The sequence below is a fragment of the Capra hircus genome (genome assembly GCF_001704415.2).
Source record: "Capra hircus breed San Clemente chromosome X unlocalized genomic scaffold, ASM170441v1, whole genome shotgun sequence".
Classification (NCBI taxonomy): Eukaryota; Metazoa; Chordata; class Mammalia; order Artiodactyla; family Bovidae; genus Capra; species Capra hircus.
The window spans coordinates 41,475,049-41,487,106 of record NW_017189517.1 but is presented as its reverse complement, the minus strand read 5'-3'; the positions used below and the strand labels follow the sequence as shown (position 1 = coordinate 41,487,106).

Here is a 12,058-nt window from a genome sequence, read left to right as displayed (position 1 = left end):
GAATTCTTCTCCTCCAGAGGCCAAGAATCCCGGCGTCTTTTCATTCAGCAACAACCTTTCAGACCTACACCTAGTGTAAGACCAAGGACCTTACACCTAGTGTAAGACCAAAGAAACACACCTGAAGAAGTGGGCAGAAAGCAAAAGGCAAAGAGAGCAAAGTGTCAGCAGAGCAGACACACATGAGGCCATCCATAAAGCAGTTTTCATAGGTGGTTGCCAGAAAAACCCTATTCAGAGGCCCAGCACAGCAGCAGGAGGGAGCCTCCAAGGAGTAGCAGCTTTTGAGTTCCTAGATGGGAGGGAGCTGCTACTTGGGGCACAGATTCAGGAATCATCTTGGGAACTGAGAAGCTTGGCAGTATCCCAAAGAGAACTCCTAAGTGAAGGGCCCCAAACAAACAGATTCCCTCCTCCTGAGTCTGTTATCCCCCCTTCCTCAGAGCTGCCCAGATTGGGGTTAATTCATCTCTTACATCTCCAGGCAGCTGGAGCCTTGGATATCCCACCTCCTGCCCCAATTTCGAGCTGGTTTCACCAGCTAGAAAAGACAAACAGTAGAGAGTGCCAACGAGGTGGGAGGAAGGGAGTGTAGCTCATAGTTCTTATCTTCACACTTGCATTTCCTGATGCAAGACCACAGGTGTTCATGAACTGTCATTTCACCGTGTTCTCTTTCTAGGCACCCCTGAAGCCAACTGCTTCCTCGTGTCCACCTCTCCTACCCAAACAGAGAAAACAGTCACGCCAAGCTGGGTGGGGTGAGGGGCATTCAGAAAGCAGGAGGGAGCAGGAGCGAGCACGAAGGTCCCAGGCACTTCCTCCACCAGGATCTAGTCTCTCTCTACCACCACCTCCCATGGATGCTATTTCCCAGCCATCCTCGAACCCACCTCCTCCAACAGTGGTGGCTGCTTCTCTCCACATACGCCTCCCTCAGGATGACTTCCGGCCTCTTGAGCTCCTGGACAAAAATCAGGCCCCTGCTGACGCTCGCGAGTGGCTGAGGGATTGTGTCCTCTGCCAACAATTACCGTAATACTGGGCACCTGAGGAATTCTTTTACAGGCTGCTGCTGCTGCTGCTGCTAAGTCGCTTCAGTCATGTCCAACTCTGCGCGACCCCATAGACGGCAGCCCATCAGGCTCCCCCGTCCCTGGGGTTCTCCAGGCAAGAACACTTGAGTGGGTTGCCATTTCCTTCTCCAATGCATGAAAGTGAAAAGTGAAAGTGAAGTCGCTCAGTCATGTCTCTTAGCGACCCCATGGACTGCAGCCTACCAGGCTCCTCCGTCCATAGGATTTTCCAGGCAAGAGTACTGGAGTGGGGTGCCATTGCCTTCTCCGGTTTTCAGGCTAGTGCAGCATGAAGAGACACCCACCCACCCACCGTTACATCCTACCACTCCTCTTGCAGCCGTCTGTCAAGCGTCAGGTGCAAGTCTTTCCCGACCCTTTTCAGTGCTTACACACCTCTACGCCAGTCCAAGTGAGAGCGTGTCATGGAACCCACACTCAACCTCACAGGACCGCACATTCGGCATGTCTGCTGCAGCCCTGCCAAAACAAGCAAGGTACAGTCTTCTGCCTCTAGGGCTGAGCTGCTTGCTAGAACAACCTGAAGCTCCTGGTGGTGGTGAAGATAGAGAGCTGAAAGGAAGGCTGGATTAGAGCCAACGCTTCCAGTCCTTGGCCTGGGCTTTGCTCTGTAAGAACACAGGGCTGGTGAGGAACACTCCATGGGGAGTTCTGAGACCAACTGACTTAATATTCTGTATAAAACTCGTTTGAGTAGGCTCCGGGAGTTGGTGATGGACTGGGAAGCCTAGAGTGCTGCAGTCCATGGGCTCGCAAAGCGTCAGACATGACTGAGCGACTGAACTGATGAGACTCGGGTGATATATTAAAACACACGCAAGATCTGTCTTGAGAATACTGACAGGCAAAACAAACATTCAGTCTCCAATTTCCACCACCAGGTTGATCTCTGTTATCACTTCTGGTTTCTGAATGGAGGCAAAACTGCCACTTTGCCCCACTTACAAAAACCTTGGAGCCTAAAATTGGATGGGAGGTGTTGCACTGTCAGAAAAAGTATACAAAAATTGGGTAAAGACAATATAAGTTACTGGATACTAGTTCAGTGCAGTGCTGGGATTCACTTCCTGTTGACTGAGCAAGTTTTCAACCCTGAGAGGCTATATTAACTTGTAGGTATTTTGTCCAATAGATATGGAAATGATTCATGTCCAGTGGAATGGAAAACATAAATGATTTATCACCCTTAAGATATTAATCAACTTTGTACCTGATTCAGCAGTTATACTAACACTTTTTAATTTTCTATGTGTATGAAATTTAATACATATATATTTTGTCTGCTTCCCTGGTAGCTCATTAGTAAAGAATCTGCCTGCAATGCAGGAGATGCAGGTTCGATCCCTGAGTTGGGAAGATTCCCTTCAGAAGGAAATGGCAACCCACTCCAGTACTCTTCCCTGGGGAATTCCATGGACAGAGGAGCCTGGCAGGGTACAATCCATGGGTGTCACAAAAGAGGCGGACTCAAATTAGCAGCTAAACATGTTTTGTTTATGATTATATAGTGTATATTGTATATACACATCTCCTTCAGCCATTCTCATAATCTTACTGCCTGTTGTGTTGAAAAAAACTTCCATGTGTCCATTTCTAATTTTATTGTTGTTTAGTCGATCAGTCGTATCTGACTGTTTGCAACCCCATGGACTGCAGCACGGCAGGCTTCCCTGTCCTTCACCATCTCCCAGAGCTTGCTCAAACTCATGTCCATTGAGTTGGTGATGCCATCCAACTATCTTATCCTCTGTCACCCCGTTCTCCTCCCACCTTAAATCTTCCCCAACATCAGGGTCTTTTCCAATGAGTCAGTTCTTCACATAAGGTGGCCGAAGTATTGGAACTTCAGCTTCAGTATCATTCCTTCCAATGACTATTCAGGGTTGATTTCCTTTAGGATTGCCTGGTTTGATCTCCTTGCTGTCAAGGGACTCTCAACATCAGTTCAAAAACATCAATTCTTTGGTGCTCAGCCTTATGTCCAACTCTCATGTCCATAGATGACTACTGGAAAAGCCATAGTTTTGACTATATGGACCTTTGTTGGCAAAGTGATGTCTCTGCTTTTTAATACACTAAGTTTGTCACAGCTTTTCTTCCAAGGAGCAAGAGTCTTGTAATTTCATGGCTGCAGTCACCATCTGCAGTGATTTCTAATTTATGAATCATAAATTTACCATTTCAAAAATTAACAGCATCCTCAGACAAAACATTTTCACCATGTCTAAAAATAACAAGACATATGGTATTTCCCACAAGCCTGTATTCCCTCTCCAAACCAACTCTATCCCTGACTTCTGCAATTCTTGTCTGAAGGTATGGTATGATATTTTTCTTATTTTGTGGAAAATACACATAACATTAAACTTATGATTTTAACCATTTTAAGGTGTACATTTTAAGGTGGCATAAGTACATTCAGTGTTGTGCAATCATTACCACTATCTGCATCTGGAACTTTGTTGTCCACTTTGTCCACTACAAAAGGAAATGTGATGATCTTTTGTATGTAACAGTCATGTCAAAAGGCTGCCATCTTCATACAATCAAGAGACTAGTAGAAACTTAGCAACCTTGGTAATTTTACTTCTCTTTAAAACATTTCATAAGCTAGTTTTTCTGAAGTCTCATTCCTTTTCAACTGTTCTAAATGAGTTTAATCTCTAAAAAGTTATTTTACTACATGTTCATTTACATAACTATATCCCCTCCAACGTGTCCACCTATAACTTAAAGCGCTAGATATAAGCATATTAAAAGGTAAAACCATTGTCTTATTTTGTATCTTCCCAATGCCTGTCTCTGAAAACTTCTTTGGCACAGTATTTTCTTCCAGAATATGGAATATGTGAAGTTTCTTAGAAAGTCATTACTGAAATTGTACAGGAATTGTGTCTGTTTACACACGGGTTTTAAAAATGGAATCTATTAATAATTTTCCATAGATGATGTCACAGTCTTCTCTACGTTACCAGATATAAAGGCATCGGTGTCATTCTGTGCCAATAAATAGATCTCTTTTAATAGCTGTATGGTATTTCCTTAATACTTTCCTTGGATTAGGATAACAAGGGAAATCTTATTCCTGACTCCATTTAATTGGTATTCTACTCTACTTGTTCTCTCTTCAGGTGGCACTGAGTAGCACCTCTACTTTGAGTTGCAAAATGTGCAGATTTGGCCAACTTAGTTCTCCAAAGTGGCCTCATTCCAACTGCATCCCTCACTAAACTTGTCTCACCTATTCCAGGAAGACAGGTTATAGCCATGCTACCAGAATAGACTTTTCTTGTTACACACTTTTCTTCACACCACACTGCTCACTTCCAAGAATGACCTAATGGGTTGTCTCCTCCTCCTATTCAATGACCAATTTGAGTCCCTCTTCTCTGAAGCATTCCACAAGTACCACAGCCCACAGTAATCCCTTCCTCTTTAAGCTCCAGGAATGGAATTTTCCAATGAGGGTATGTATGTCATACTACAAACTGTCTGTCACTGTGCACGATGTATCTACATCTAGATTTTAAACTGAAGAAGGGTCACTTCTGCCACTTTTCACACAGAACTTTATTTAAAACACTGACTCAAATAGAGAACAATATGTTTAAACAATGAATAGCACGGTAACTTACACAGGCGGCTCAGTTCACTAGAAGCTCAATACTGAAAAATACAGCAATCTGGACAGCAAGACAAATATCAACAAATTTTTTCAGCACTAATAATCATTTGGCATCCACAAAATGATCCAGCTCAAACAAAGAATTGGACAAAGTTAACATCAGCATTAAAGTATAAGTTACAATAAAAAACCAGACTGAAAACCAAAGCACTACTCAGGGTTCTTTGGGAACATAAGGCTGATCAGAGGCAGGTGGATAATCATATTAGCTTTGCTGTCCCACCTCAGGATCACTTTGATTGTTTATTTGGACTTGCAGTTCCTCAGCTAACTTCTCAAATTCATGGAATGCAGAAATAAGCGGCTCAAGACTGAAATCATCATCAATTAAGGCCATTGTTCCATTTTTTATAATATTACTGATATTCTGAAACATTTTAATAACAATTTGAATGTTATCATTTGTCTCTTCTATGTTAAAGAGACCCACAAATATTGATAGAGCCTTGGCACTGAACAGTTTTTTTGCCACCATGGGATTTTCAGACAAATTCAATAGCATTTTCAGAACGTGAAACTTTGTTCTTGCATTGCCTGTGGTTAATAAGGAAAGAAATCCAGACATATAATTGGAAACCAGTGTGTGATAGTCAGTAGTTGAGGTGAGGTGTCTAAGCATCCTTAACCCAAGCACCTGCTCAGGGGAACCCACGCTATGAGCAAGGGTTTCCTCACACACTTGACACACAAATGTCTCAATCATGTTCAGATTTGGGTAAGGTGGAGCCATGTGAATCATATTTTCCAGAAAACTTGTCCTAACTCGGGAGGAGGGATAATTGAGTAAGGTTTCAATAAGTGAGACAACACCTGAATCACGAATGAAATCACGAGTAAATTGAGAAGCAGTTCTCATACCCATTGCAATCTTAGATATTTCATGAATAAAAGGATCTCGTATTTTGTCCATTAATAGGAGGAGTTCTTCAAACTCTGCAGGACCAATTTTAAGCTCACACTGTATGCAGCTGCAGGACCAACTCTCAGGCTGTGCACTCTCCTTGGCCCTAAGATGCTCCCGAATTTCCCTGACTGACCGGTAGGATGGATCATATTGAAATGGGAACTCAGAGTCAGGTTGATCAGACTGAAGCAAAGATTCCTGCTCTTCCCCTTCTGGGGTAACTTCCACATTCTTGGGCTTTCCCTCAAACAGTTCAGTGTATACAGATGTTGTTGCTTCTTCAGGAATTCTAAATGGGCTTGGGGATGGGAAGCCAACCCCATGACAAGGACCAGGTTTGAATTCGACAGTGACCTCTTCCCAGGTTTTGGGCCTGGAAGATACATTAACTTCTTCCTCAGCTGCATCTCTGAACCTGGGACTAGCCTTGTACACAGGACGAGGATTTAAGTCAAAGCAGGCCTCATCCCTGTCCCAGAACCAGGACCCAAATATGGCCTCTTCTTCAGACTCTGGTCTGGTCTCTTCTCTGGCCACAGCTCCCAAACTGGAATTCTCCTCAGTCCAGAACAACGATCCACCAATGGCTCCCTCCTCAGCCCCTGCCTCAGATTCACAGATAGCTGAAGCTCCAGCCTCCATACTGGCCTCTTTTTCTGCCCAGAACCAGGACCCAATAATGACCTCCTCCTCAAACCTGGGTTCTTGTTTGACCCTGTCACTGTTATTAACAACTTTCTGGGTCCTGGGCTTCAAGACAGTATTAGGCTCTTCCTTGTCTCTGGGTCTGAATCTACTATTGGCCTCTTCTTCAGGCAAAAACCAAGATTCCTTATAGTACTCATCTTCAGACTCAGATTCAAAGAAGTCCTCTCTTTTTGCCCGGAGCTTGGACCTCATATTTGCCTCATCCCTGATTCTGGACCTGAACAAGTTATTGGTATTTTCTCCAGCCCACAAGCAGAATGGGTTGCCAGACTCCTCCTCAGACCCAGACCAGGAATCAATAAAGGGATCTTGCTTGGATCTGGGCCTGGATCTGGGATTAGGCTGATGTTTGGCCCTGTGCCTAGACCTGGTATTGGCCTCTTCCCTAGGCCATGATCTGATACTGGCCTCTTCTCCAGCCCAAAAAGACGACATTGTAGAGGTCTCATCTGCTGACCAGAATCCAGACTCACTAGAAGCCTCCTCTCTGGCCTTAGCCCTGGGATAGCACCAAGACCCCATACTAGTTTCCTCCCCAGACCCAAACCAGGGTTGGATTCCTGTCTGAACCTGGGAGCTAGGAAAGGTCTCACTGTCCACATTGACCAGTTCCCTATCCACAGATAGGGCCATAGGTTTAGTGACTGACCCAGACTCAGTACTGACCAATGGCCAGGCTACTACACTGGTTTGGGGCATGCCCTCTGCTTGCAACATTGCCTCAGCCCCAAACTCAGTCTGAGCCCAAACTTGGGCTTCATCTTTGGGTCTTGCTCCAGGGATTGCCCTGGCTTCAGTCTTAGGACGTGCCCTGCCTACTGCCCTGGCCTCAGTTTTGGGCCTTGCTCCTGCCATTGCCTGGAATTCAGTTTTAGGCCTTGCCCCAGCCATTGGCTGCGACTCCGTTCTGGGCCTTGCTCCAGCCACTGTCTGTGACTCAGTTTTAGGCCTTGCCCCAGCCATTGCCTTGGACTCAGTTTTGGACCTTGCCCCAGATGTTGCCTGGTTCCTAACCTTTGGTCTGACCACCATTGGAACTTCATTCTCTCTCTCAGCCCCACCTACAACCTCTTCTCCAGGCTTCTTTTCAGGCTTGGCCTGGGCAACAGGCTCAACTTCAGCCCCAGTCATAGTACAGTTACAGAAAAGACCTGGTTAAATACCTCAATCCAAGTCTCAGTCTCTACCACAGATCTGTCACAGTTCTGAATCCTCACACTGGGTAATCTCTAGATGATTCAGACAATAGAGGTGAAAACAAAAGTTAAGAGTCAACACCAGTCCAGAACTCAATCAGCCTCCTTTCCAATACCAGTCCCAGCCAATATCACAGGGTGCAGAAGACCAACCAAGCTGGGAGAGGATGGATGGTTCCCCAGGGCAGGGTGCAGACCTGTCGATGGTGATGGTCAGCAGCAATTCCAACACCACCAGAGCTGCCACTGGAAGTCAATCTAGGAAGCAAGAATAACATGGGACATTGAATCTCTTCCAACTGTGTCACTCCATGCAAAAACTCACACAGAGAGACTGGGCCTTAAAAGCTTGGTGGGAAAGTCAGGCTATTAGAAAGTCTCTCTGTCATCCTCATTTTACCCAAACATACTCTAACTCCAGAGATGCCACATTGCTTTGCTCGCTACAACACACATGCATAAATGGTGTGAAAGTATCTTGGCAATGGGAGAGGCTGAGGAGCCCCAAGACCAGACCCTAATCACTCTTGGACCTGTGTTTGTCTTTTCTACCTCACCCAAAAGCTGTACCCACTCTCATACCTGCACTAAAGTGGCACAATCTTCCTCTCCTTGTTTTGTTCAGTGGTATTAAGCCTTATGCAAACAGCAGGCTGTCCTATGGATTAGTAAACATACAGTAAAAATGGAGTCTGACTGCTTGGTTGACAGGCAGACACCCTGACCCTGGATACAGATATCTCTTTTTGTTTAAGTGTTTAATTTGTCTAATGTTTTCTTTCTCTTGGTCCCTGCTCTCTGGTCTGCTCCTCCCATTCACTGCCCATTCCACACCTACCCAACAATCCTAACACTCCTGCAGGACAGGAAATGGTCAAGGGATTCTGCAGCAGCATGCAATCTAAAAGAGAGGAGATGTGAATCAGCGACACTCAACTAGATGGAAAACACTTGTCAATCTTCCTCTGTAGCTGTCCCCTGCATTGCTCCTCTTTGCACAAACCTTCAGAGATTTCAGTCTCTTCCTTCTTTCCTTCCTTGCAGAAGTAACCAGTCTTAAAGACAGTCTATGGACAAAAGATGAAAAAGACAGTCAGAAGACCAAGGTAGCAACTAAGAGGCTGGTGGACAGACCAACACCGAGTATGGAAATTCATATGCTGTCTTTCAATATTTAGAGTCCTCTTAGTAGAATATTCTCATTTTATTTAGGTCCGGTATTTCAGCAGTCCAGATAACAAACAGCATCTCTTGACGTCACATTTTTCGCATTACTCCCTTCTCCTATTACGAGGATTCACCACTAGGTGCGCCACATCCCTTTGCCTTACGCAGCATAAATTGGGGGAAGGGTGCCCACATATTCTAGAAAACAGGTTGTGCAGTGGTACCTGAATTTATGATTTCTGTCCCACCTTTACCTCCCAGTTCATCTTTTCCACCCCCAATTCTGGATTGCGAAGAGGAAGGAAGGCAAGGGAACTGTGTAAAAACCTGGTAGACAAGAAATTTACAAAATATTCCTGCATGCCTGACCTGTGCTGGTCGCAATCACCCCACCCCGATTCAGATGTCCAGTCAACGGCTGCTGCCCACCCCCACCCCCCCTACACCTTCAGAAAAACAGGTCTTTTCCCCGTCCCTCGTTTTCCTCAAGCCTCTCTACAGATGCACCCCGTGGCCTGAAATTGCCAGACCTACTGCACAGACAGTAGACTCTGGCGTCAAAAAAGGTGCCTGTGGGAAAGGACAGCACCCGGCACGAGGGGTCCGACAAGCCCCTTGGCAGGATCATAGCCCGGGCTGCTCCCGTCCCGGCTCCGGCGACCTCCTCGGAGCGCCCACCTGGGCTCCCTCCGCCATTTCGCCCATAGCAGCTTCCCGCACAGCCCTTTCCCCGCACAGGCAAATCGAGGGCGGGGCACAGGCACCCGGAAAGCCCGTCAGGGACTAGTCCGCGCCGCACGACTCCCCAGCATCCGAGGGAACCCCTACGGCCAAGACCCCGCGGCCTCGGGCCCGGCCCGTGCCGGTCGCCGTCGTCTCAGGGCCAGGGGTCCCCAAGCGCTGCGCATCTCTTTAAGGATCCCGCTCCGCTCGCCTCCCCGTCCTCACGCTGCCAGGGACAGGCTGTGAGCCGGTCGTCGCCCCACGACACCCCCCACTTGCCTTCGCAGGCGCAGGGTCGCAGCTCTTCTCTCGCTTCCCACCGCTCGCCGTGCGGGCGGAATGGAAAAGAGGCGTCCCTACCTCCCGCGCCGCTGCGCCAAACCGGGTAGGGGCTGCGCAGGCTGCGGCACCGACGGCTCGCGGCGAGGGTGTCGGGAAGAGGGGCGGAGGGATACGGCACGAATGGGCTCGACGCCCCCTCGCAGGCCCACCGTAGTTCCGACCCAGAGTGGGCGGGGCCGGGAAGAACGCCAACTGAGGGGCGGGGCCACGCCAGCCCTCCGCTGCCCCCAGTGGGGTGACCACCCCCACGCCTCTGGCCCTGCAGCGTAGGGGGGTCGCGGGCCGGGGCTGGGAGGGTCGCGAGGGGTCGCACTGCAGGGAGCAGCGGATGGATACAGGCCGCCCCGCAGTGTGTGTCTGTGTCTGTGCGTGTGAACCTGCAGACTTTTCGGTGTCCGCCCCCTCCCTTCCCCCATCACGCCGGCCATCCTTCTTGGGCGCGGGGGGCTGCTTTCACCTTCAGGGGCTGGAGGAAAGTGGGAGGGGGCGCCTGAGGCCGCCGACCCCCTGCCCCTCTTCTAAGGGAAGGCAGCCCCTGACAGACCTCTGGCTGAGGAGACAAACCACTTGTCTGCGCCAGTGTCCTCATTCTTTCTGCCACACTGCTGTTCTCTCAGTCGCTGTGGTGGCACACTTTACCATCTCACTGTGCCCACAGTTGCCCAGGAAAGAGGACCTTTCCCTGACAGGACCCGCACCTGCTCAGACAATCCTGTTTCTCACCCCACGGCCAGGGGTCCGGCACCGTGTAGGGGCAGTGCTGGCTCCTGTCAGGTCATCTCTTGCAGGGGATTCCAAGGGCTCCTCATCTTTGGCAGGGTGGGAATACGCCAAGGATTAGAACCAATTGGGATTTCACACGCTTGCCATACACACCAGTCTACTTCCCCCAGCCATTGTTTGGAGTTGGCCCCACCAGGCACCTGCTTCCCCAAGACAGTAATCTGCTGGTTCTTGAATCCTCTGATTCCTGCACTTCTATGTCCTCCCTGTAGTCTCCATCCCCTTCATTTGTGCTCCGCTGGGCAAAGAGCAACCGTGGTTAAGAACATCTCTGGTTGAACACAAACCTGTTGGTATTGTTGCCCATTTAAAAACCCAACTAAATGGCACCCTCGCTTTGGTAGGCTGAATAAAAGTCCCCCCAAAACGTCCATGTCCTGTTCTCCAGAACCTGTAAATATATGATGTTACCTTGTACAGGAGAATTAAGGTCGCAGATGGAATAAAGATTGCTAATCAGCTGAATGTAAAGGAAGATTACACTGCTTTATCTTGGCCAATGCCATGGAAGGCTACTTTAAATGTGGAAGAAGCAGGCAGAAGATTTAGTGTCACAGTGAAGTTGCATACAAGATGCCACCAGTGGATAGGATGTCGCTGGTTTTGAAGAAGGAAGCCAGAGGCCAAGGCCCACATGCAGACCCAGAAGGTGGAAAAGGCAAGGAGACAGATTCCTCTAGGACCTCTTGCAAGAATGAAGTCCTCCTATCACCTTTATTTCAGACCAATGAAACCCTTTCCTATGTGCAACCTTCAGTATTTTTATTTTTTGCTTTTTTTTAAGCCAGCAATATTGTGATAATTTGTTACAGCAACAGTAGGCATGGAATTCAGTCACCATCCTGACTTCCAGTCCTCTTCACTCAAATTGGGCTTCATGCCCTGGGAGGATCAATTTGGGGGCTCATCTCTCACCACTCTCCACTATAACGACTCTCATAAGAACCTTCTCTCTTTGCTAAAGGAGAGGGATTTTGCAGTCCTCTGAGGTTCAACTTGGAGAAAGTCCCTATTTACTGAAAAATCACTGATGCTTACCAGAATGAAAAGGGAACATTATTCTTACCATGAATTTTCATATATTTACCTATCAGCTTTTACTTGTTACTAGATACTTATTATTGGGGTCACAAAGAGTCAGACATGATAACTGTACAATATTTAGATAACAGGAAAAAATCTAGAGACAATTCTATACTGTATCTAGAGACAACAGATGTCAGTTGTCACAGGAAAGTCTTTCACTGTGCTCTTTAAATGGCCTTAGCTGAATTGTGGATTATGTTTTCTTTGTTCCAAAGTATACTCTCTCTCAGGTGAATGCCAGGCTTAAAGAAGGGAGTCTGAGCTCTGCCGAGATCTGTGGGTGTATGTGAATCTCTTTGCCTCTCTGAACTGTTCTTTCTCCTCCTTCAAGTGGCTGGTGCCTTGCATTCATTCAACGAATATATAT

At 47.4% G+C, this 12,058-nt stretch overlaps 1 protein-coding gene across 6 annotated transcripts in view; it reads right to left on the bottom strand.

Annotated features, from left to right (window-relative positions):
• Positions 1–4,646: 4,646 nt before the first annotated feature.
• The window catches only part of LOC102170676 (G-protein coupled receptor-associated sorting protein 2), a 35,458-nt gene continuing 28,046 nt past the window's right edge, over positions 4,647–12,058 (bottom strand). For 4 of the 6 annotated variants that reach the window (XM_018044149.1, XM_018044147.1, XM_018044148.1 and 1 more), the window contains 3 exons: positions 8,594–8,657; positions 8,429–8,491; positions 4,647–7,848 (listed from right to left, as the gene is read on the bottom strand). In XM_018044149.1, the coding sequence (XP_017899638.1) occupies positions 4,988–7,525 (2,538 nt within the window). In that variant the 5' untranslated portion in view covers positions 7,526–7,848; positions 8,429–8,491; positions 8,594–8,657 and the 3' untranslated portion in view covers positions 4,647–4,987. Of the gene's footprint in view, positions 7,849–8,428; positions 8,492–8,527; positions 8,658–12,058 lie in introns of all 6 variants that reach the window. The other 2 variants (XM_013976145.2, XM_018044151.1) reach the window with 2 other exon arrangements.